Source organism: Adiantum capillus-veneris, chromosome 6 (assembly GCF_014529385.1).
Source record: "Adiantum capillus-veneris isolate H3 chromosome 6, ASM1452938v2, whole genome shotgun sequence".
Lineage (NCBI taxonomy): Eukaryota > Viridiplantae > Streptophyta > Polypodiopsida > Polypodiales > Pteridaceae > Adiantum > Adiantum capillus-veneris.
The window spans coordinates 126,181,548-126,207,542 of NC_140936.1; the positions used below are offsets into that span (position 1 = coordinate 126,181,548).

The 25,995-nt window shown below is 41.9% G+C and overlaps 1 protein-coding gene across 2 annotated transcripts; it reads right to left on the bottom strand.

Moving 5' to 3' along the window:
* Window positions 1–10,133: 10,133 nt before the first annotated feature.
* On the bottom strand, window positions 10,134–15,311 carry LOC147456231 (pentatricopeptide repeat-containing protein At2g27610-like). Of its 2 annotated transcripts, XM_086514767.1 has the most exons (5): window positions 15,088–15,311; window positions 14,890–14,933; window positions 14,828–14,833; window positions 14,562–14,749; window positions 10,134–14,368 (listed from the first exon to the last, which is right to left on the bottom strand). In XM_086514767.1, the coding sequence occupies exons 1-5, from the start codon at window positions 15,158–15,160 to the stop codon at window positions 11,314–11,316; spliced, it is 3,366 nt and encodes a 1,121-aa protein (XP_086370893.1). In that variant the 5' UTR covers window positions 15,161–15,311; the 3' UTR covers window positions 10,134–11,313. The 2 variants fall into 2 exon arrangements, with proteins under 2 accessions (XP_086370893.1, XP_086370892.1); XM_086514766.1 differs by having other exon boundaries at window positions 14,828–14,903; window positions 15,088–15,243.
* Window positions 15,312–25,995: the final 10,684 nt, after the last annotated feature.

The window sequence follows — 25,995 nt, forward strand, 5'->3', positions numbered from 1 at the left end:
TTCGACTTCTTCTCGATATAAAATGTAGTGCTCGTTCAAGAGAGCCAATGACTCTCTCTGGTAAAGAAATGCAAAGCATGTACGAGCTGCAAATGCAAAGCTATTATTTGCCTAAGCCCCAAATGATCATGATAAAGTAGGAGCGAGTATGAGGAGCTCATTGTTAGTAGCCATGATTGTAATGCTGCAAGCCCTCGAGAGGGAAGCTTGTAGAAGTAAAAAGGGAAGGTGGTTGAGGGTGAACGGATAGGCAGAGCATCTAAGGATAGGAAGTCAGAGAGATCAATTTTAATTGATGGGCAATGACGATGAGGATGAGGAGGAAGAGGTCGAGGAGGTGGTGGTGGTGGGCTCGAGTCAGAGGCGGTAGAGTGCAACTAGTTGTGGCTACGACTTATGGAATCCTTTGGTAGCACTACCGACTCAGGAGCATGATGACGTGGGTGCAGATCATGACCTTCTATAATATGTCCTCAATAAAGCAAGGACGTGGGTGAGCTGCACCTCTCAATCACTTCCATGGCTCTTCCTCCTCTGAGTATATCACAGCCTGCTTTAATATCATCTGAGCTTTCTTGCGCATCTCCATCGTCGGCTATAATATCAGCTTAGCTTTGTAGGATTCTTTCACGAGCTTGGGCTCTCCATCGCTTATAGATCTTTGCTTGACCTTGCGAACACATTACGCTTCTCCTTATCTCTCTCTCTCTCTCTCTCTCTCTCTCTCTCTCTCTCTCTCTCTCTCTCTCTCATGCATGAGGTCTGAACTTCTGAAGGACCCCAAATCAGTCTGCAGGCGTCGTGCCCTGATTTCGAGGGGTTTCAGAATTAGAGCAAATGGCATCGACTCATGCATGAGGTTTGAAGTTTTGAACTTTTGAAGGATCCCAAATCAGTCCGTGGCGCCGCACCTTGATTTCGAGGGGTTTCAGATCTAGAGCAAATGGAAGTCAACTCGGCCACAAAGTGTCAACATACCGTATTGGCTAGGGTAGAGGATGTTACGGGTGTAGGATCTCATAGCAAAAGCGGTGGCGTTGGCAATGGAGGGCAAAGGACACGCGAGCGTTGCATATATTTTTCATGTAACAAAAGATGGGGCCAATGAGCAGCCAGTACACCCATGGGGGGTAGCGAGTCGCCTGAGCGAGCAAGGATTAAACATATAATCCGAACAATCCGAACTTCTCGTGAGCGCGTCTTCTATCTCGCGACCATCTTTTTTATTAAGGGATAATTCATCGTAGTTCAACACTTATTGGCCCCTCTACCCTAATGGTGATGTGGCAATTTGTAAAATTTTGGTCAGATCGTTTAAGAGTTTTTTATCTTTATTCCTTTTTGACAATTGAGATCCATTTTTGAATGCTAGCATGTAAATTGTCACAATTTACCTCCTAAAAAAAGTGGTTTATGTCTAAAAATAATGAGACGATTCATCTCCAAAGCCTACGTAACCGACTTAAATTCTAGTTTTAGCATATTGTATTATATTGTATTGATAGACAATCACTCCTCTTATCAAAAACTACAAATTTTTTATCTTTGGAGAAATTTAATCTCACGACTAGGGGTATTTTGGGAATTTTGGAAAATTTGAAAGGCATTTTGAGAATTTATGACAAAATATTGGGGGTATTTTGAGAATTTTTTAATCTTGAGGGGTATATTGGAAATTTCCACAATTTAGAGGTGTATTTTGGTAATTTTTCCTAAAATTTTCTGGCTAGACGATGGTAGCATTAGATATTTTAGATATAAACTCTTAAGGAAATGGCACTGGCGTGGCTTTCCTCAAACCAGCTCAGCCACAAGGCGATACTTGCTTGACATTGAGGAAGGATAGGGTGGGAGGAGTCACACGCTGCGCATGTGAGAAAATTAGAGCAGCATCATTGCCTCTACATCCCCCCCTCCCTCCCCAAACTTTTTGTGTGTGTGTGTGTGTGTGTGTGTGTGTGTGTGAGAGAGAGAGAGAGAGAGAGAGAGAGAGAGAGAGCCGGCTGGCTTGCAATGGGAACTCCAGCTCAGGAGCACGAGAGAGATGGAGGGTAGTGGAGCCTCACACTCGCTGACCATGAAACCTACAAAAAGGCAATAATGCCTCTCTAAGAGATGCAACATGAGCAATCCTACAAGGGTTTCTCTTAATGATCAAGGTATTATCAACATCATTCTCCTCTCCCTCTTTGACATCGTTAGCCGCCTTTTCGTGGTCAAATTTTTGGTTTCATATTTTGCATTTGGAGAATGTGATGATAAATCCTAGAGTTAAACAATTTTAAATATTTACTCACATATAATGCACCAGTAAGATGGATTACACAATACCTTTTTGCATCAGGCTAAAACTAGCCTGCTAGCCGACATAGTCTAAGCGACTTGCATTACATATACATGTGTATTTTTTAAAGAGAGCAAATATTGTAACATCGTAATTGTGGGTGTTCTTTATATGCAACCGTTGGTTGACCTTCATGTAGCACCTTCCATTGTGCTCACAGGACCTGTAGACTTTGAAGCTACACCATAGGATGCAATGTAAGTATTGATGGTTGATTAAATCGGTGCATGTTTTCTCAGTACACACTTTAGAAGATTCATATATAAGTGAAAGTAAGTTTCAAAAAATTGCTTAAACTTGGTGAAATGTTTATCTGACTTAAATTATGCTTAAGTAGTTTGCAATTTCATAAAGGCCATCCTATATTGAAAATATATTTTGAGAGCTATTTATTTGAAATATTTCACGTAATTTATTTGGTTTTCATTTTTTATTTTCATGGGATCTGCTCGACTTTTGCTCTGCTTGGAAAAACTTGCTCAACATTCGATAAAACTCCAAATTTAGGATACTCATTGCAAAGGATCATCCTTTTCCTATTCTTGTGGAAAGGTAAGGAAACATGATTCCTTTATCCTTTTTTACCCTGGCTCTACTCATAACTTTATATCAATGAAGTTGGTCACTAAGTTAGGCATACAAGCTTTCGAGATGGGAGACATTGTGACCGCCAATGGGGCTTTCAAGGGACAACATGCCTCCGTTACTTCCTTGATTGGAAAATTGAGGCTATCCAAAGCTACGTCAAGAAAGAGTAATTTTTCATCTCCCCTCTCCAACATGAGGATGTTATCTTAGGGGCACCATGGTTCAACCGCATGGCTGCCAATATGAAGTTCCCTGAACGAAGAATTTACTTCAACTACAGGTAAAAGAACTTGTACATAGATGCTAATGATTCAGGTCGTTAAATATGCTTACTTTTGATAAGTCAATAAAAAGCTCAGTTTTCATGTACATGATTTTGTTAAAGTGTCCATAAATTATCCTAATGTTTTACTAAATCAAAGTGGTAGGAATCAAGAGGAATTAGAGTTGTCTAATTTCAAATTCCAAGATGTTTTTACCGATGACATCCCTGGAGAGTTACCTCCAAAACAAGGGGATTATGACCATACAATAGAGCTTCTACCTAGGAGCTCACTGCCTAATAAGCCTCCCTATCAAGTTTTACAAGCTCAACAAGAGGAGATCATGACTCAAGTACATGAACTGGTTGAGAAAGAGATGGTGAGGCCTAGCTCCTCTCCTTTCTATTCACTAGTCCTTCTGGTACAAAAGAAAGATGGTACCTATCGCATGTGTGTTGACTATAGGACACTAAATAGGATCACTATCAAAAATAGATTTTCTGTGTCGCGGTTTGATAAGTTACAAGGGTCTACCTACTTCAGTAGGATTGAGCTTAAAAGTGACTATCATCAAATAAGGATAGCCAATGAAGATATTGTAAAGACCACTTTTCGCACAACGTTTGGTCTTTATGAATATCTTGTCATGCCTTTTGGCTTGATAAATGCTCCCGCCACATTCACCGTTTATTGGAGAAACTTTTTAGGCCCTACCACAAGTTTACTGGAGTATTCTTTGATGATATCATCATCTACTCCAATTCCCTTTAGGAGCATAAGCAACCCCTCCAGGTAATCTTTCAAGTTTTGAGAGAGAATAAACTTTTCATTAATCAAAAGAAGAGTGGATTTTTCTTGCAAAAGATTCAATACCTAAGCATATTATCTCTCAAAATGGCACTCGTATGGATCCAACCAAGCTAGAGGTAATAAAAGGATGGCCTAATCCAAGGAATCTACATGAGCTACGAAGCTTTTTTAGTATGTGTGCATACTATAGACGCTTCATAAAAAAATTCTCGCAAATGGAAGGACCATTACATGACTTAACAAAAAAGAACGTTAAGTATACATGGACTGCAAAAGAGCAAAATGCTTCTGAGAAGCTACTTACTCCTATGCTAGAATTTCATATCAAAAACCTTTGTATCTTGAACCCTACTTTGTATCATATATTTTTGTATTTCTTAAGCATGGTTAGCATTTGTAGATTAGCTCATGATTATCAATATTGCGACTCTTTACCAAGTATAAGGTCATGTAACTGCAAGTCATATTTAGTGATGTATTTTCTAAAAGCTATCTAAATCAAGCATCAAGATTATTTTTACATTCGACTTATTGTTTAAGCTTACTTCCGCTTTGATACAAGCTCAACATCTACTCTCTGCCCAACTTTGCAAACCATTTTCCTAGATTTATGTAATTCTTCCATTATCTTCTATTGAGGCACAACCCTTCTACTTAAAGATAATCGCACTTCTCATCGATTTCGTAATTAAGGGCTTTTAAAAGTGTTCATATATTAAGTATATAGTTATTAGTTGAATCTTGCAAGAAAACATCTTTATTACTTTGTCTTTCAAAAACACTTTTGTAGATAAAGCTAAGTACATGATTTACAGTAATTTGGAATCATCACCAAAATGTTGTATTCTTTGTTTGATCACTAAGTTCAAACAAGCGGGATAACTTATGAGAAGGTTCAACCATACCACTCTTATTAATTAACAACCTATTAATTAATTAGAATCGGAGATTCTTTCTCCTACTGCTGTCAAAGTAAGTGATGTGCGTTCGTCCTTGTTCTTCCACGCGTCCCTTCTTCTCCCGGGCGTGCAGACATCCCCATCATGGTGAACTACATTTCCCCTTCCTCTCGTCCCTAATGCAGACCCTTCTCCCGCGACCATGATCTAGCCTCACAGAGAGAGAGAGACTTCCACCTCCATTGCCTCAGAGATACATGCGCCTCCGTTGCCTCGGAGACAGGCTTGCGCATCCATTGCCTCAAAGAGAGAGAGAGAGAGAGAGAGAGAGAGAGAGAGAGAGACCTGCGCCTACATTGCCTGAGAGAGAGAGAGAGACGCGCGCATCCATTGCTTGAGTGAGAGACCTGCGCATCTCCCAAAGACCTGCATTCGTTAGCAACTCTAGCTGCTCTCCATTGCGCCTGCTTCCCCTGCTCACTCGACTGATTCGCACCCCTGATTCGCACCCCGCCAAACCACATAAAAGAAATATCAACTCCCGCTCGCACATAACATATTGCCCGCATTTCTTTTTCTCTCTCCTCCACGCGGTAGCTCCCCGCTTTTTCACTTCCAAGCAATCCAAGGGATCTCCGAAGATGCCCCTTAATTCACCTGCTTAGCAAAATTGTAGGGCCATACTTACCTATTTGTTTGATTAATACTGTCATAAAATCTAATATCTACCTATCCCAAATGATTTTCTCATATTGAATTGATCATTTAATGTGGGAAAATGAATGGGAACAAGAGTTAGAATATAGATATGTGCTTTTAAACCTATCTCAGCACAGGACCAAAGGGAGACAAAGCTATGTCATCTCATTGAGGGTCCAAAAAGGACATGGTCTACCAAAGAGCGGTGAGAAGATAATGGAGCTTAAAGGACCTTAGGGTTAGCTTCATTAAAGACCTACAAAGGTTAGTGGTAAAAGTCCTTAGACCTAGGACCTTTAGGTACTTTAGACCTTAGGCAAGTTAAGCATGTGCTTGAGGTGCTTGAGGTGACTAAGGTGCTTGAGATGTTGAACTGACTAAGGTGCTTGATGACTAAGATGCTTGAGGTGTTCAAGTCAAACATGAGCCTTACAGAGGAGGGGGTGAGCCCTAGATCAGAGAGTACACACACACACACACACACACACACACACACACACACACACATACTCAAGGCATTCCCAAGACTCAAGAGGCATAAAGGACACATGTCAAGCACCTAGCCATGTTGCCCACATAGTGTGCCTGAATCCTATTGGATAGCCTTTAGGGAGGTTGAATGAGAATTTAGATTCAATTAAATAATTAATTAAGCTCTCTCTCTCTCTCTCTCTCTCTCTCTCTCTCTCTCTCTCTCTCACACACACACACACACACACACACACACACACACACACACAAACGGGGAAAGAGGGACACTTGTTCAAATGCTACCTCTATTGCTAGTTATGACCAAAGCCTTTGATTGGCTAGACCCTACCATGGACCAATGGGATGCAAGCTAGTGCTAGGATGGAGAGGAGTCGACCAAGGCAAGAGGGAGATCTCCTTTTTGGGCACTCTCTCACACACTCACACATTCTCTCATGTATTGAGCAAGAACTCCATCTCCTTCTCCATGCTCGAGAAGTAGAGAGCCTACACCAACACCTCTTGGCTATGGAATGCAAATTCAACCAAGAGTGTGTTAAGTATGGAGTCTGATTTACCCTTGTTATTTTCTGTGGTAAAAGCGCACATTTGTAAGGCTCCCATTATGAGGAGAAGCCATTGTGCCTGAAGGAAAATCACTCATCGGAAACCAAAATTTTCATGGACAAAAATCAGGGGCAACTTTATAGGCCTCGGGGGCGGAGGCCCCCGAGACTTTTTTTTTCGCCGGAATATTATGGCCGGACCGCGGCCGAAAAGTGGTCGGAAAACAACCGGTCGGTTGGCCGGTGGTCGGTAGTCAATGGCAGATGGCCGGTGGTCGGAAGTCAATGGCCGGTGGCTGGTGGCCGAATTCAATGGCCGGTGGCCGAATTCAAAAGCGGACTTGTCTTCTCAAGGGCGGCCACACATGGGCGGATTGGAGGGTCCGATTTGGACTTATTCGCACAAGGGCGGCTACACATGGCTGTCTCTCATAAGAGAGGGCATCCCTTTTGGCCTATAAAAGGAGGCCATTTCTACACACATTTCATAGTGTGAAGTTGATGCAACAAGGTGAGTGTGAGGTGATGAGAGTGAAGCAAGGCGGGAGCTCCATTAAGGGTATAATCCCTTTGTAAACTACTTCTTGTTTTGAAGTACTAAAGCCATTGAGTGGCTGCTTTCCCGTGGACGTAGCCCACATTGGGTGAACCACGTATATCGTGTGTACTCTCTCTCTCTCTCTCTCTACTCTATAATCTCGTGTATATAAATCTGTCTCTCTCCATTAAGTAATCTACTCAATTATCTATTTAGCTACGTCTTATTTCCTAACAGAGTGAAGCTTCAAAGCAATGCTTATCATCTTCTTCATCTCCATTACTATGCTATGCTATGTTCTAAGAGTAATGATATGTGAGGAGACTAATTCTTTCTCGTAAGAATACATCTTCTTCCCTTCCCTTCCCTTACTCCCTACTGCTATCTCTCTTCACCTTTGAAGGTGTTTGAGGTCTTGGGATTGGGACCGGGGAGGACAGGTTTATGTTTCTTGCAAGTTAATTATGGGCATAATATTGGTGCATGAATCTTACCATCTTCATGGCCTCAAGAATGTCTCGAGAAACACAAAGAATGTATTGTACCAAGTCTCTCTTTATGGGAGAACCTATAATACAAAAGCCTTTTGGAGGGGGGACCGGCTCCAAGTAAATCCGGTCCTCAATTGTTGTTAATTTCTCTAATTATCTCTCTCTTTTGCAAGTATTGTTCGTGCCAAGCTAACTAGGTATAATTTTTATTTTGCTACCTTCAATCAAGTACTCTCCCTATGCTCATTAAGAATTCTCTTAAGAAAATGCTCACTACTTTCACTTTGATTCCGCTACAATCAATGTAATTAGCCATATTATATTACCACTACCTTCAAAGAACCTTCATGTATGTAATTTCTCAATGCATTGTATTAATATACATCTAACAAAATAATTTCTTCTTGATGATTCAGTTCTCTTGATAGCCCACATGGTTAGTATTTCTTCTTTATCCTAACATCTCCACATTGTACAGCACCTCTTACAAAATATACGAAATCTCCCAATTTAATACCTATGCAGTATGTGGATAACAACAGACATAAGCAAATGTGTATTTAAATTTAAGAATTTTTATTTTGATGCATCATATTTCTAACACATAATTTTAACCTTTATTTTTGACAAGTATGGTTTGCAAATTTTTAACTTATCAACTAAGGATAGTTGCTAAGTAGGGTTTACAAATCCTTAACTTAGCAACTGAGGACAGTTGCTAAGTATGATTTGTAAATTCTTAACTTAGCAATTGCTTTTTAAAATAAAAAAGAATGTGATGAAAATGTATAGATATGTATTTACTGCAACTACAGGTGGTAAACAAACCATGGACTATACGAAAGGACAGTACGTTTTATGGAAATTTGATTATTTAATTTCTCTTTATGAACTATAGTCATTATTATGTCCGGGCAGACAATTTGTATCCATTTTCAGCATTCAAGAAATCTATAAATAGATACGTACAAGAGAAAAATGCTCGCTCTTGCACGGGGGGAGATTGCACACAGTGCCTTGTGTTCATCTTCTCTTATCGCCTATGCGTCTCTCTCTCTCTCTCTCTCTCTCTCTCTCTCTCTCTCTCTCTCTCTCTCTCTCACACACACACACACACACACACACAAAGTGATCTTTCTCAGGGATTTCATTTGTATACAATTTGCAAGTATGTGTTTGATGATTCTATTGCTCGTAGCATGATATTTTATCTATTTTTTAGGCCCTTTGCGCACATGGCTATAGCGCGCGCGCGCACACACACACACAGAGATGTACTAATAAATCAAGCAGATGGGCAATGAATTAGTGATTTACAATGCGGGAAGGGTGTTACATATATACTAGCATGGGTGCCCTCAAGTAACCCCCTCGGTATATCGCCCAGTCCAAGGCTGACAAATAAGTAAAATAAATACCCAAAGCCAAAATAAATATTGGGATCACATTGGGCTATTCGCTTGAGATGCAAAGGCACAAGCAAGCTTGAAGAGGCACATGGGTGGCCTCCTACGACTACAACGGCAATGAAGATGAATCATGACCAATACCAATTCATGGCTATGAAAAGTGGATTGACCAGCACCCCGTTAGCGGGCTATGCAACGAGTGAAGTTCTCAAGGAAGTTGTCAATTTGTTTGGCTCACGAATGTGAAGTGGATTGACGAGCACCCAATTAACGGCCTATGCACGAGTGAAGTTGTCAAGGAAGCCATTGGCTCAGGAATGTGAAGCCAAAGACAAATGCACGAGCTTGCTAGAGGAGAGAGGCAAAGGCAAGCTAGAGGGCGAAGGCAAAGGCAAGCTTTACAAGGAAGACAAGGCTAATACTCAGTTAGTTGTCTCGGCACAATTGAAGTTCGCTAGAGAACAGAGGAAAAGGCAAGATAGAGGACAAAGGCAAAGGCAAGCTTCACAAGGACGGTACGGCTAATACTCAGTTAGTTGTCTCAACACAGTTGAAGTCTCAAGGGAGGTTAAGACGCTTTGTTTGGCTCAGGAATGCGAAGTCAAAGGCAAATGCCAGAACTCACAAGAGGACAAAGGCAAAGGCAAGTTTGACAAAGGAGATCGGCATGGCACACATGGCGGCAGCCACAATGGCCACACCACCAAATTTCTAATCATGTGGCTACTGTCGCAACTAGCTCAGCCAAGGGAGAGGCTTGTGAGCAACATGGAGGGGCAAATAGTGCTCCCTACAAATGATTTGGACCCATGTGTTGGAGTTCAAGTTATCCGTGTTTGAACCCGTGGGTCGGAATTCAAGGCACATACATCTGACAAGGAACCAACGCAACATATAAAAACTATATGTATGTGTACGCCATTGTTGTTGACCGGATTGGGATGTTTTACCACGTTCCTTGCCTAGGAAAGTGTGGATATGATGTGTTCACAATTCACAAATGAGGATTCTTGGACGTAGTGTTGTCTCGAAAACATGTAAACATGACAAGTGAGTTCAAACGAAAGGGGTTATTAAGCCACATTTTGTAAACATCTTTAACATACAGAAAGAAAGGAAACACACAATTTGAATACAATATGGAGGGTTTACATATAGTAACCCCCTAAGTTTTTAATGCAAGGAGTAACACCTGTCTCCACATCGTCTTCTAGAAGGTCAGTTATGCAAAAGGCTCAAAAAAATGTCTCCTCCAAATGTGTATAAATGAAGATCAAGTCACCATTGAATCGAAAACCAAAAGGTTTGCATGTCCACTAAGTAGCTATGACCATTTTCCTCATGGGTAAAGGTGAAGGTGATCAAGAAGACACACCAGAGTTGCCTTATCTCATACAATGATGTCACCACTATCAAGTGCACCCTTTAATCAACCTCGCACCTATGTCTCATTTCCACAAGATGACTCGGCCATGCTCCACTGCACGTGGCATGAGCTGATGCAATGCTACATCCCCATGTGCATCTCGTTGTAAAGGGTTTTAGGCATTGCCCATGTCATTTGAACATGGTAAGACAAAGGTCTGGCATGTTTTATGGAGAGGCTAGAAGGGATGCACGCAAGCAACCTGCCAACACCACCAATTAATCAAAATGGCAAATGCAATAATGTATCGTCAGAAATAACGACCTTCCTTCACTAAGCACCGACATACGCTTCCAATACATCGCTTGACAAGGTGTACTTCAAACATACCTGCCCATTATCCCCCTTGAAAAAAGCCCCTTGCAGCACTGCAAATCAAAATTCATCCTCAGTAAACAGCTAATACAGATAGATGTATTGCTCATGGATTGCAAGCCAGATACTATCTTCGAAACAATCTATAGTATATTCTTCCGTATATATCCTACAAAATTGCTATCGAGGGCCGTGACTCTTACAGCGGTTCCTCCTTCCCAAAAAGTTTGTCCCACTCTTGTGAATTATGGCGTCGCAAACACTCGCCATTTTTGTGGCAGCTTCTTAAGGGGACCTTTGAATTTCAATTGTGGGGCACAATGTTTGCCTGCGAAAAGAGACATTCTGTGTACTCACCACAACATTCAAAGCTCTGTAACTTAAATATAGAGCTAGGTTGCTGAATGGGCAAAGTACTGTAAAATTGTCTCAACGAGCACAACAATGCAGCAGCCATGGGCCGACACCCACTGAGTGGTCTTACTCCACACACACTATCCTTCACAAGAGCATACTCCCTCTTGGAATTGGTGTACACAAAACGAGTCCTTCACAATAATGCTTCGAGTCTCCATCCTTGAAATCAACTTTGTAACAACATGACAGTCATCACACATTCGGAGATTCTTTGATACTCGAAGTGTGGTGAAAGGTGATGAGCTTATAAGCCCAAAAGCTATGGCCAATTTCTCAGAATGACTGCAGAGAGCTTTTTCCTTGTCCGCCGTGGCAGAGAAGTTCATTACCGAGTCCAGCTTTGGTCTATAGCCTTCTTTCTTGAGTTGAGCATTTAGGCTGTTCATTTTGGTGTAAACAGCATCCCTCTGTGGATGCGTTCTATCTCCGACGGTGAATTCATGCACTTGCCTGTCAATCTCTATGAAGGCCTTTGCTGGCTTTTTCCATGCATTCGCAAGCTTTCTCAACTCCTCAACACTTTGCGCCTCTTCCACTTGGCCAGCACGATTATAAGTATTTGACATGATGACATACGCAGAGGCATTCGCCGGATCTATCTCTACAACATGGTCAAAACACCGGCGGGCAACGATCTCATTGGAGTGTTCTCCACTTGCAGAAAGTAGGGTTACCCAACCAACCATGTTCTTCTCAAAAGGCAGAGTCTCCAAAAGATCTTCGGCCTCATGTAAAGCTCCCACACCACCTAGTACATCTACCAATGGATTATAGTGCTCAACTGTAGGTTGCAATCCCAAGCTGTCTATCATAGACTTAAAGTGCATAACCCCTTCATCTACAAAGCCTCCACGACTACATGCAGATAGGAGGCAAACTAGGGTTATCTCATCTGGCTTAAGCCCACTTTGCAGCATCCTCTTATAGCAACTTAAGGCCTTCAAGCACTCGTTATGCTGAGCATATCCTGAGATCAATGCACTCCAGCTTATACCATCTTGCATGGGCAAGCTATCAAAAACCAATTGTGCCTCATTCATGCTCCCACAGCTAGAGTACATGCTAATGAGAGAATTTCCAACAGATAGATCCATATCTAAGCCCAATAGAACACTTCTAATGTGTAACAAATTGCCTTGTTGCAGAGCGCCAATTCTAGAGCATGCCTTTATTGTACAAATCAGTGTCACAGCATCTGGCTCCAGACCATCTTCTTGCATGAGAAATAAGAGCTCAAGCGTCTTATTAGCCTGCCCGTTGTCAGAAAAGCCTTTCAATAGTATGTTCCATGTCACAACATTTTGTTCAGGCAAACTGCTAAAAACCCTACATGCATCTTCAAGCTGCCCAAATTTCACATACATTTCTATAAGACCGCTCCCTACAGAAGTATCAAACACATAATTGCAGCCAACTATGTGTGTGTGGATCCATACTCCATGCTTCAAATCTTCCATACCAAGACAAGATTTAAGGGCACAAACAAATGTGACAGAATCTGGTTGAACCAATCTCTCTGAATGCATCTGCCAATAGCCCTGTAAAGCTTCAAAATTTTTACCGTGTTGAACAAATCCAGTAATCAGAGTATTCCACGTAACAATCCCTCTTTGAGGCATCTTGTTGAACACCTCAACCGCGTCAGCAGAACATTCACAATCAAAATACATGTTAACAAGGCTATTGCCCACATAGGTATCATGCTCCATCCCATGTTCTATGATACATGCATGAATATGCCTGCCTTGATGCAGGGTATCCCCATTGGCACATGCATTCAGAAGTGCTGCAAACGTCACGGGGTTTGGATAACAAACCTCATTTTGCATTCTGTCCAATAATGACAATGCTTCCTGAGCAAGACCATGCTGAGAATATCCTGCAATCAAAGATGTCCATGTTACCACATTTCGAGCAGCCATTCGAGAAAACAATGAAGTGGCATCCTCCAGGTTGCCACACTTCCCATACATGTCAATAAGCGCATTGCCGATGCATAAACTTCCCTCATGTCCACCCTCAACCAAATTAACATGAACTGATCTACCACTTTCTACTGCCAGTATACTTGAGCATCCTTTTACAATGCTGATATATGTTGCCTCATTAGGCTCAACCCCCTGGTTTATCATTTGACCTAAAAGTTCCAAGGCAAAAAGACTTTGCCCACTCTGAGTGTAGCCTGCAATTAATGTTGTCCACGAAACTACACTCCGACTACACAATCTCTCAAAGAGTATTTTGCCATCCTCCAAGTTCTCACAACACAGATACATATGTAGAAGTCTGTTACCAACATGCTCCACAAATTCAAGCCCAGATTCAACCACCTTGGCATGAATATGTTGCCCATCATGAAGACTGCCACTGATACAACATGCTTTTAATATACAAACAAAGGTTACCTGATCATATGAAATCCCTTTCAGCTGCATAGATCTGAAGAGACAAAGGGCTGGTTTCAAGTTTCCGTCCTCCGCATAACCTCCTATTAAAGTATTGAAGGAAGTAACATCTGGTTTCGATGATCTGGCAAACATGGCACATGCATCATCCAAGCTTTCACACTTTACATACATGTCAATAAGAGCATTCTCAATGAACATAGCAAACTCAAACCCACATTCAATCACACAGGCATGAACACGTCTGCCCTCATCAAGATCTGCAGAGTTTGAGCATGCCTTCAAGACACACAAAAAGGTGACTCTGCTAGGCTCTACCCCCTCTTGTTGCATCTTTTTGAATAATTTTACACCTTCATAACCTTTCTGGTAATGATTGTAGCCAGTTATGAGGGCATTCCATGTCTCAACCAGTCTTGTAGGGAGCGATTCAAAGGCACTTTCCGCTTTCTCAAGGTTTCCACATTTCACATACATATCTATGAGTGTGTAGCTGATGTATGGATCAGATTCCAGTCCCCTTTCAATAATGTGTTGGTACACCCACTCGTCCTTTGGAGTCTCTAAACCTGAGTGTGCCTTTGAAAGAGGGATGACTGATTTCTCATCTTGTGACTCCGCCATTTGCAGACAGATATTGATAGATCGGAAGCTCTCGACATCGTCACTGTTTTCAAATATAATGTCTTTCCTTGATTCAACCTCTGCTTTAAGTGATTTTCTGTTACTGAAAGAAAAAAAAAGATATATGTGTTACCCTTGTCACACTGAAAACACACATTAATGGATACATATTCAACCAATGCAGAATATATGAGCAATACTCATTCTTAACTCTTGCAACATAGCCATGCAGTCATGCTCTATGAATAACAAAAACTAGTGGGTTCTTAAGGGCATTAATGGAAACTCATGCGTACCATTTACAAGCGTCAAAACAAGCTGTAGCTTCTTTTCTGCCTTGTGAACGTGCTGCTCCATTATCCAAAAGAGAAGACTCATATCTAAAGGCAGGTAACTTAACTGGCTCCCACACAGAGGGCCGCCATTCCTCTATCTTCAAGTTACCATCCCTACTTTGGGGCAGACTTTCCTGGTTAGACCTTGCCTGCACAATCCACAAAGAATCAATAATCAACAAAATTTAAGTACACCCTACCAAAATGTCCAAAGTTGACTTGCTTACTACATCCTGGTAGAGAGTTGGATGCAGCACTAGTGCCATCACCTTTCGTAAGCATTATTCACCACAATCAAATTTCCTATCCCATGATACACAGCAATATTGTAAGCTGCCAAAACAGAAGCAAAAACTCATACTTGTCAACATAATACAGATCAAGAGGCAGAAACCCACAAAAGAGCACATGCAAATTGATACAATAATTAAAGGAATATGGAAAGCAACTGCAGCGGAGCTGCATAACCCAAGGTTTGACGACGTACCAAATAAACGAGTCTCCCTCATCTCTTTGGTGCTAGTGAAATCGAGGCAAAGGGCGCAGGCGCCGCACGCCATAACTCGCAAGACCACGGTTAGACCCTAGTGCTAAACACTTTTCGGGCCTTCTTCTTGTTCATCTCTGTCTCTCTTCTTGTTCTTCTTCTCTGTCTCGCTGGTCGTTATTCTGAAACTACGAAAAAAATTTTGAAGGAAACAAAGATTAATATTAAAGAGGGCGAAGAGAGGTAGGGAAAGTGTATAAGAGAGGCGAAGAGAGGTAGGGAAAGTGTATATGTGCTAAACGATTTTTAAAAATGCCCATTAATACGAATCTCTTATAGTTGCTTCATTATTTCGTTAGCGTAGGAAGCATTTTTCTATCACTAACCTCTCGTTAACCCACGTGGCTCCTCTTATTTTTAAAAAACTCCAGCGATGAAAAGCTCTAAAAAAAACTATGCTCTCAAAGGCTACCAAGTGAATAAAATAAAAAAAGCATTCCTATCCCTCGCCTCTCGTTAACCCACGTGCCTCCTCTTATTTTTTTAAAAACCCAGCGATGAAAAGCTCTAAAAAAAACTACACTGTCAAAAGCTACCAAGTGAGTAAAATAAAAAAAGCATTCCTATCCCTGGCCTCTCATTAACCCACGTGGCTCCTCTTATTTTAAAATAAACTCAGCGATGAAAAGCTCTCAAAAAAACTACGCTGTCAAAAGCTACCAAGTGAATAAAATAAGAAAGCATTCCTATCCCTGGCCTCTCGTTAACCCACGTGGCTCCTCTTATTTTTTTAAAAAAACAGCGATGCAAAGCTCTAAAAGAAACTACGCTGTCAAAAGCTACCAAGTGAATAAAATAAAAAAAGCATTCCGCATTGCTCTCAGCAGCAATTCGATCTTCTCCACAAGCAGTTCGCAGGTTCCCAGAAGCAGCTAGAAGCAGTTCGTAAGTTGCAACCACAAGCAGTTCGCAGGTTGCCAAAAGCAGCTCCAAGCTTTGTCTACAGGTTTGTCTCTGGCGTTCTTGTTTTTTTTTTTTCTCGCTGTGCCTTTAAAAAAGAAACGCATGCACTGGTTGGTCTCTCTCTCTCTCTCTCTCTCTCTCTCTCTCTCTCTCTCTCTCTCTCTCTCTCTCTCTCTCTCTCTCTCTGTGTGTGTGTGTGTGTGTGTGTGTGTGTGTGTGTGTGTGTGTGTGTGTGTGTGTGTCTCCCCCCCCAAACAGGACATAAGCTAGAAGAATTGGTCACTGAGCTTCACAATAGTATAGATGCATATTCAAAGAGCACAATGTTGAGAAGTTCTTGATAGGCTTCTTATCCGGGAAGCCTATCAAGAAGTAGGTTCCCAGAAGCAGCCACATAAGCAGTTCGCAGGTTGCCAGAAGCAACTCCGAACTTTGTCTACAGGTTTGTCTCTAGCGTTCTTGTTTTTTTTTCTCTCGCTGTGCCCTATAAAAAAAAAAAATGCACTGCTTGGTCTCTCTCTCTCTCTCTCTCTCTCTCTCTCTCTCTCTCTCTCTCTCTCTCTCTCTCTCTCTCTGTGTGTGTGTGTGTGTGTGTGTGTGTGTGTGTGTGTGTGTGTGTGTGTGTGTGTGTGTGTGTGTGTGTGTGTGTGTGTGTCTCCCCCCCCAAACACGACATGAGCTAGAAGAACTGGTCACTGAGCTTCACAATAGTATATACGCATATTCAAAAAGCACAATCTTGAGAAGTTTTTGATAGGCTTCTTATCCGGGATGTTGAATTTTGCTATGCGATGATTGCCGGAATGCATGGCAGTGGCAAGAAAGCACTCTGGTGTAGGCCTCTTTGTTCCATTGAAAAGAATCACGCGTTTTGTATCCACAGTAAATCCACTACAGAGAAGAAGCAATATTCTCTAACAAGTCAAGCATAGACAGGAAGAGCATGCGTTGTTGCAATGCTTTGGTCTATATGTATGCCAAATGTGGTGCCATTGAGAAAGGATGAAAGGTTTTTGTAGGTATCCTCTCCAAAATGTCGTCACTTAGGTCGCATTGATTTCAGGATATGCCCAATATAGCTGTGGCAAGGAAGCTCTGGGCTTTTCCACCAACTCTAAAGGCAAGGCCTCCCTCTAGATGCAATCACTTTTCCTTGTGGGCCTTCTTCACATGGGCAAGAGATTTCATGATGAGATTTGTAGTCAAGGGCTATTGAAGGAAGATGTCCTAATGGCAGTGCTTTGGTTGATATTAATGCAATCAAATGCAAGAAATGCCCAACATGGCTAGGAAAAATGAAGCTATGGTTGTTCAACTTAGAGATGTGGCAAAACCTTCGCATGGGTGAGACTATTCAGAATGAGTTTGCCAGTCAGGGTTTGCTAATTGACATATCGTGTGTAACAATGCATTTTGGTTGATATGTATTTCAAATGCAAGTGCCTCACGAACGAACGAATGGTCTCGATGCACATTTTATTCAGGATCTCATTATTTGGACAACATTGATTGTAGGATATTCCCCACCATGGATGTGGCAAGGAGGCTCTAGGTTTTTTTCACCAATACCGAAAGGAGGGCGGACTCTCTCTCTCAAAATAAAATCATTTATGTTTCCACCTCCAGGCATGTGGGCATACACAAGATATTCATATGTGTAGGATAATTCACTATCAGATTTCTACTTAGGGGCCATCGTTGCAGAAAAATGTGTTTGACGATGCTTGGTTTGATATGTATGCCAAATGTGGTGCGTCACAAAAATTTCTAATGGGCATCCTCTCTAGAAGGTCGTCATTTTGAATGCGTTGATTGTAGGATATGCCCAACATGGCTTTGGCATTAAGGAATCTATTTCACCCTGATATGAAGGGAAGACCTTTCTCCATGTGGCCTTTGGCAAAAGCTTCAAGTGGACGCAAGATGCTTATATAGGCACCAAAATTCACAATTATATTGTTAGTCAGAGGCTACTGGAAAAAGATGTTGTGCTTGGAACTGTCTTGGTCAATATGTATGCCAAATGTGGTGCGCTTGAGAAAGCACAAGCGAAATGTCGCCTCTTGGAATGCACTGATTTCAGGATGTGCGCAACAAGAGTAGGGCCATAGAGCTCTATGCTGTTTTTGATGGGTGAGATGTTGTACTTGGCACTTCTTGGCCAATATGAATAGTGCGCTTGAGAAAGCACGAAAAATGCTTGAGATCCTTCCCTGTCCAGAATGTCACCTATTGGAATGCATTGATTGCATGATGTGCGCAACAAGAGCGGGGAAGCTCTAGGCTATTTTCAGTGGACAAGCTGTCGTGCTTGGCAAAAGTTCTTGAGGTGCTTCTTGTCCGGAATAAGCACAAAAAGTGCTTGAGGAGCTTCCTGTCTGGAATGTTGCCTCTTGGAATGCACTAATTGCGGGATGTGTGCAACAAGAGCAGGGCCAGAAAGCTCTAGGTTGCTTTCAACGGGTGCCAGGCAAGTGTATTTCTCCAAATTCAATCACCTACACTTTCGTCTTGAAGGCTATGCTTACATCTTGAAGCCATGTGGCTCTATGCAAGTGCTCGAGGAGCTTCCTGTCCAGAGTGTGGACTCTTGGAATGCACTGATTGCAAGAATTTCCCCCCCTGATTGGCACTGTGTTGGTCGACATGTATGCCCAATGTGGTACGCTTGAGAAAGCACCAGTGCTTCCTGTCCAGAATGTCGCCTCTTGGAATGCACTGATTGCGGGATGTGCAACAAGAGCAGGGCCATAAAGCTCTAGGCTATTTTCAGTGGGTGAGATGTCGTGCTTGGCACTGTCTTGGTCGATATGTATGCCACATATGATGCGCTTGAGAAAGCACAAAAAGTTCTTGAGGTGATTCCTGTTCGGAATGTCGCCTCTTGGAATGCACTGATTGCGGGATGAGCGCAACAATAGCAGGGCCATAAATCTCTCACTTATTTTCAATGGGTGAGATGTCATGCTTAGCATTGTCTTGGTCGACATGTATGCCAAATGTGGTGCGTTTGAGAAAGCACAAAAAGTGCTTGAGGTGCTTCTTGTCCTGAATGTTGCCTCTTGGAATGCACTGATTGTGGGATATGCGCATTAAGAGCAGGGCCAGAAAGATCTAGGCTATTTTCAGCAAATGCAAATTCAGTCACCTACACTCTTGTCTTGAACTCTATGCTTACATCTTTTAGGCACGTGGCTCTATACAAGTGCTTGAGGAGCTTTCTGTCCGAAGTGTGGACTCTTGGAATGCACTGATTGCAAGATTTTCCCCACGTGACACGGGGCAAGGCTAGAAAGCTTTAGTCTATTTTCGGTAGATGCGAAGCGAGGGACTCTCTCTATATGCAATCACCTACGCATGCATCTTGTGACTATATGCAAGATGATGATATGGGCACAAAAATTCACAATTATATTCTTGGTCAGAGGCTGTTGAAAAATAGACAAGCAAAGCGTGATGAGGAGTTAGAAGGAACGGGTTTTTCTTTTCTGACCGGACTCATTGCAAGATATACCCAACCTGGCTCTGGCAAGAAAGCTCTGGGATGTTTTTACCATATGTGAAGGAAAGGCCTCTCTCTAATTGTCGAGCCTGGGCCAAAATAATGGCATCCCGGGTGGAATTAGGAGGTTTCTTTAAATTTTAAAAAATTGATTAGATGCGCAAGATTCACAAAGGACACATGCATGTGAATCAGTTGCCAGAACATTTTGTGATATGAACTATGTACGGGTTGCAGGATACACACATCAGGAGCAGGGCCAGAAAGCTCTAGGTTGTTTTCAGCTTCCTATCCATAGTGTGGACTCTTGGAATGCAATGTCTGCATGATTTTCCCCACGGTAGAAAGCTCTAGTCTATGTTTAGCAGATACAATCACCTATGCATGCATCTTGATGGCATATGGCTCTACACAAGATGCTGATATGGGCACAAAAATTCAGGCTAATAATGTTAGTCAGGGGTTGTTGTTAAAAAAAGATGTCGTGCTTGGCAACACCTTTGTCGATATGTATGCCAAATGTGGGGTACTTGAGAAAGCACAAAAAATGCTTGAGGAGCTCCCGTTCGGAATGTCCCCTCTTGGAATGCACTGATTGGGGGATGTGCATGACAAGATCAGGGATAAAAAGCTCTAGGTTGTTTTTAGCGGATGCAAAGCAAGTATATCTCTCCAAATTTAGTCACCTATACTTTCATCTTGATGGTTTCTCGCTAGGCGAAAGCTCTTGGACTACTCTTATAGAAGTTTGATACCCAACTCGATCTTATCAATTAAGAAAGTTGTGAACTCTTTCTTTGATGTAACACAAGGTCAGCTCATCAACATTGTTTATTGAGTCATTTCTTGGAGAGTATTGATTGATCATTGCAGTACATGCAAGTGTTCAGAGGAAGGATTTGTACCAAGTCAGGAGGATAAACAGTGAGCTCCTCAACAACGGGTTACTTAAAAAAGACATAGATTTAAGAAGCACATTAGTGAGTATGTATGCCAAATATGGTACCTCACGAAAGCTCACAAGTTCGTTCTCGATGGGCTTCTTGAATTTAATGGTTAATATGCCCAACACAGTTGTGGAAAAGATGCACACCGGATGCGAAGGGAGGGCCTGTTTCCATATGAAAAATGACATGCTTGGTGACACTTTGGCCGTTTATTCTCTCTAGACTTTTATCACTTGGAATGTATTGACCACATGATATGTCCAACATGGCTACGGCAAGGAAGCTCTAAGTTTTAACCAAATGTAAAGGGAATACTTTTCTCCTAATTCAATCACCTATGCTTGCACCATGAAGGCCTATGGCCTAATGCAAGACACTCACATGTGGGAGAGAATTTATGATAAGACAAAGACATGCAGACTCTTTGTGAGACAACTGGTGGGATCCACTACTCTTTAAGGACTCGCATCTGTCTGAAAATTGTAGTTTAAGGTAGGGTGCATTGGTGCCATTGAAACAGAGGGCGCATTGTTTGAAGGACTTCCTATCCTCCGACTATTCCATTGGAACGCGTTGATGGAGAAGGATGTCATTCTTGTTGAATCTTTGCTTGCTATGTATGCCAAATGCGGTTCCCTCACAAAAGCGCAAAAATTTCATGATGGGCATCTCCGTGATACCGTCTCCCGGAGTGCGTTGATTTCAAGATATGTCCAACGTGGCTATGGAAAGGAAGCTCTAGGTTGTTTTTACTAAATGTGAAGGGAAGGTCTTTCTCCAAATGCAACCTTGATGTCATCATCTGATCATCCTTTAGTTTGGTCAGCTATTTACTTGGTGAGCCTAAGGAGCTTTTCCTAAACGAGGCCAAGGGGTTGAGCCACTTGGCTCAATCCCCATCCTCCATTAAGAAATAAATCCACGGTTCAATTTTTTCTCAAAAGCTTTGGACATAAGTCGATTTTTTGCAGCGTTCCAGCCTTGAAAAGTAGCAGCGCGATATGATCCTTGGCAGCGCAACCAGATAGTAGGGCTCTCTCTACGCACAACTCTCTCTCTCTCTCTCTCTCTCTCTCTCTCTCTCTCTCTCTCTCTCTCTCTCTCTCTCTCTCTCTCTCTCTCTCTCTCTCTCTCTCTCTCTCTCTCTCTCTCTCTCTCTCTCTCTCTCCTGCGATGCCGAGGTGCGCTGTTAAAATTGTCGTAGACATCACTGGCTCCGTGCAAGCCTGTTATGTACACAGGATGCTCGTGAGAATGACTTGGAGGACAGTATAAGAAACTGTAACAAGGAGTACCAGAGACCTTTCAAACCCTGGTTATATTTTGTAGATCATCAAGCTGGAGGGTACTTCGGATGCTTGCCGACTTATGAGCATTCTCAAAGATCAGATATTTCGTGCGATCAATCAATGGCAGAGGTCTGTTCTACGGCTGCTGAAACAGAAGATAATCAGATTTCAATTGATGATTAGTTGGCCTAATCTAGAGTTGAACCCCAAAACCTATTGCCTTCGCAGGCCTCAACACATTTTCCTGGTGATGCTATCAGTGTGTTGGCGATGCAGACGGAATAGGCCGAAGAAATGGAAAGAATAAACGCCGAAGTGGACATGAGGGCAAAAAAGCTTAGCAGGATCGATCACCCGAACCTTATGATGGTTGTCCTCAAGTAATTAAGCCAGCGGTTTCAGTGCTAACTGCTTGTGCTTTTAGCAAAGAGTGTGAGGGGATTAGTGGCAGACAGCTCAATGTCGAAGGGAAGGCATTGGGGAATATTACCACTAGTGCAACTCATGGTTTGATGAGCTGTTGACTTCAGTCGCACTCCTCATCCAACTCTATTGATAGCCTATCTAAAAATTTGATGAGGCAAGCATTTCAAAATGATTTGCAGACAAACAGAAACATCTCTCATGACCAATTCAACGCACAATATGGTGTCCGTAGGAGTTGGTTAATGTGTAGCTCCAAGGAGATGCAACAACATTGCAGCGGAAGTCAAGTAGTCAATCATGCTTACGTTGCCAACCAGGATCAAAAGAATAGTCAAAGAGCAGAACCGGAAGCCAATTCTTTTTTCCACTCAAAGAGCTTTGATGCTGGAGAAGTCGAAGAACAAGGACTACGAAGTGATGGCATTTCTCGAGACAAGCATACCAATATGTCAGCACCTATTAGCCTCCAGCAGTAGTTCATTGCTGGCCAGTCATTTGGATGGGATAGCAAAAATTTTACAGACAATATGGCCAAGATTGCTACTTGTAAAGAGATTCTCTTTCTAAACCGCGTGCAAGCGGCAGCCAATGCGGCCGCCAATTGAGATTAGCAACAACAGTATACTGCAGCGTTGCTCTTCAGCAGATGCATATGAAGCAGGGAATGCTGGTGGTGTGGATTTGAACGCATAGCATTTACTGCTTCGGAGCTCCCTTCTTGCCAATAACCACGACTTGGTGGCAGATCCTATGAGCAAAGGGCCATGTACGCAGCAGCTATCAGATCGGCTCACAAAGCCTTAAAATTTTGATTGAAGTAAAGTTTGGATGGTTGCAAATGCAGACATTAATTTAGTATCGATACATAACACAGGTTAGTAGGAGCCAAGAAGACATAATTGCTTATCGAAGCAACTTACAACTCTGAGAGAGAGAGAGAGAGAGAGAGAGAGAGAGAGAGAGAGAGAGAGAGAGAGAGAGAGAGAGAGAAGGTAATATTGATCATAGGACATAGTGCATAAAGTTACATCTGCATGTATTATGTATGGCAGGGAGGATATATATTCACAACAATGCGCATTCCAATTGCACAAGCGCAACTCTAGCTCGACAACATTGGAAGGTTCATTATCTGTATCCAAATTTTCATGCGCATGCGTTTGCTTGGCGCAACACATAAACTCTACGGGGCAGGGCACGGGTTCCGTTTCTTATAATTTTTTGGAGAGACCACAGTGCCAGCTCTCCACCATACTTTTGTATGGCACCTTTGTATGACATACACAATATACTTTGCACTTTCAGTGTGACCTCTCATTGCAAGACGATATGTTTAACTATTCACATTGCTTTTTTGTAGCTTGACTCACATATCGGCCTGTACATTTTGGACAATCATAAAGCAGGAGTACAAGATTGCAGGTTAGTAAAGCATCTCATTTATTGTTGCAGTTCATTCATGCTTTATCTATTTGTTTGTTTTAGAATTTTTCGCATTCGTTCCTTTGCTTTGGTTTATTTGGATCTCGTTTTCAGAACTATACAATCAATGTCGATCAACATCTGCACGTAAGTTACATCCGCAACTTTTTGCATACGATTGCTTGACAAATATATGTGATATATTACCGTAGTGAAGACACAAGTAGTGAATGCATGTGGTGTATCACAACTCTAGATAATTTATACCATACTAGGTGTCTAAATAATTGATTCCATACTATATATATCCTCGTTTCTCTCGTACTAGGTGTCGGTATGAAGTTCTCAAGACCTAGAAGATTACAGTCTAAGATTCAATAAACTAAAGAGAAAACTGCAGCCAACTTGAAACTAACTTGCCATCCATATGCTAGGTCATGCTTTGAAATCACTGCATTGTATAAAGAGTGGAGCATGCAATGTGATATCTTCGCTCACAATCTAGAAATATGTCTCTGCTGCGCGACGACATACCTCACATATATAGCGATAAACGAGGTCGATAGATAATGAAATAGATACTCCTGTTGCCCTCACTTATGTATTATTGTTGGGCGTGCTTTGCCATCGGAGCGGCAACAACAAGGCTTAGCAACATTGTATCTACAATCCATTGCCAGTTCAAGATACCAACCATGAATTGGTATCCTCTCTCTATCGATGAGATAGATGAGCAATATTTGGACATAAAGGAGGCAGATATTATAATTATAGATGACCTCTACATGTTAACCCAAACGACTTTTGACCTTATCGTAAGACAAAATGTCAATGTAACAAGCAGTAATTGGCAGATTCCTTCAACAACAAATGTGTTCTCTTGCTCGGTGATCTTGCCGAACTACCCCCAGTTTGTAGTCACTCACGGGAGCTTTGTAACACAGCCGTATCACCAGCTTGGTCCACTGGATACATGCAACTTTGTACAAAATATCATGCTCTATAAGACATGCAACGGACCCTAAATTGCTTCAGTCCTTCACCATTTTTTGTGGAAGAAAACCAGGGTAGATAAAGATCAATTGTACCTTGGGTGCATGTATTATAGATGAAGCGCATGTGCATGACTACATCAACAACTCTACTACGATAATATGTACTCACATGTCGGACATCCAACACTATGACAACCTTGCCTTGAATAAATTGTACAATCAAACTGACATCACAAAACTTGAAATGAAGACGAACACGGGTAACATAAATGTCCTTTAGTAGTGGCTCCTAGACCCTAAGTTTAATGAGCTAGATTCGATCGCAATTTGTGTGAACTACATGATCACTATAAAAAAATCAACTTGACAATCGGTGCGGCAAACGGTGCAACATGCATTGTCGATGCCATAACACAGAACACAGAAGGTGAAGTTACATGTATCATTTTCCTCATTCATTGTATTGGAAATAACTACAAAAGAAGAAAGGCAAAACACAAACAACTATAAAAGAAGAAAGGCAAAACACACTCGAAATCCATTTTCAAAAATGCGAGCTGATGTGTTGCGCTACCAACCGCTCAATGTTTTTTTTAATTTGAAATACTTTCCATTTGCAAGACTTTACATGTAGCATGTATTACCTCAATTATTAGAGATTTACCTCGCTTGGATATAATCTCTATTGTAACCATCCCTATAATCTCTAATAATTGATGCACTTAGTTTTATCTCCTCCCATAAACATTATAGCGCTTTTCAAGTGTATATCCCTTTCACGCAATGCCGCCCTTCCCAAATTAGTCTTGCTCTTGTTCCCTTCGGTGCTAGCTGCTAAAAGTTAATTTGCATATATCATGTTATATGCTATAGATCTTATATAGCAAGGCCCACCAAGCAAGACTAGTTGAAAGCTTGTGGTCTTACGCAAGACCTTCACATAGATGAGAATCCACAGTGAGATTTGCAAGATATACCAATGTGAGCATGCAAAAAGCATATGCGCAAGCTCATTCACAAAGCTTTAGCCAATATCACTACAACAAAAAAGGGGGCCTTCGACGCAGGTTTCGACGCTATCCATCGAAAAAACCATCGAAATACGTGTCCCTACAAAAACATCGCAATATGCGTCGATATATGCGTCGAAAGGTACTGTTATCGATGCATATTTTGACATGCCTAGCGACGCAGATTGTGACGACCATAACAGAAAAAAAAATTCTTGGGCAGAGGACAGGCAGCCAAGCCTGTGCCCAGTGAAAAGATGGACATAGCTACAGCCAGACTGCCTGTCCTCTGCCCAAGAAAGCGAGCAGCACCAAAATCAACCGTGCTCCCGCAAAAATTTTGGCAGAGTTCCC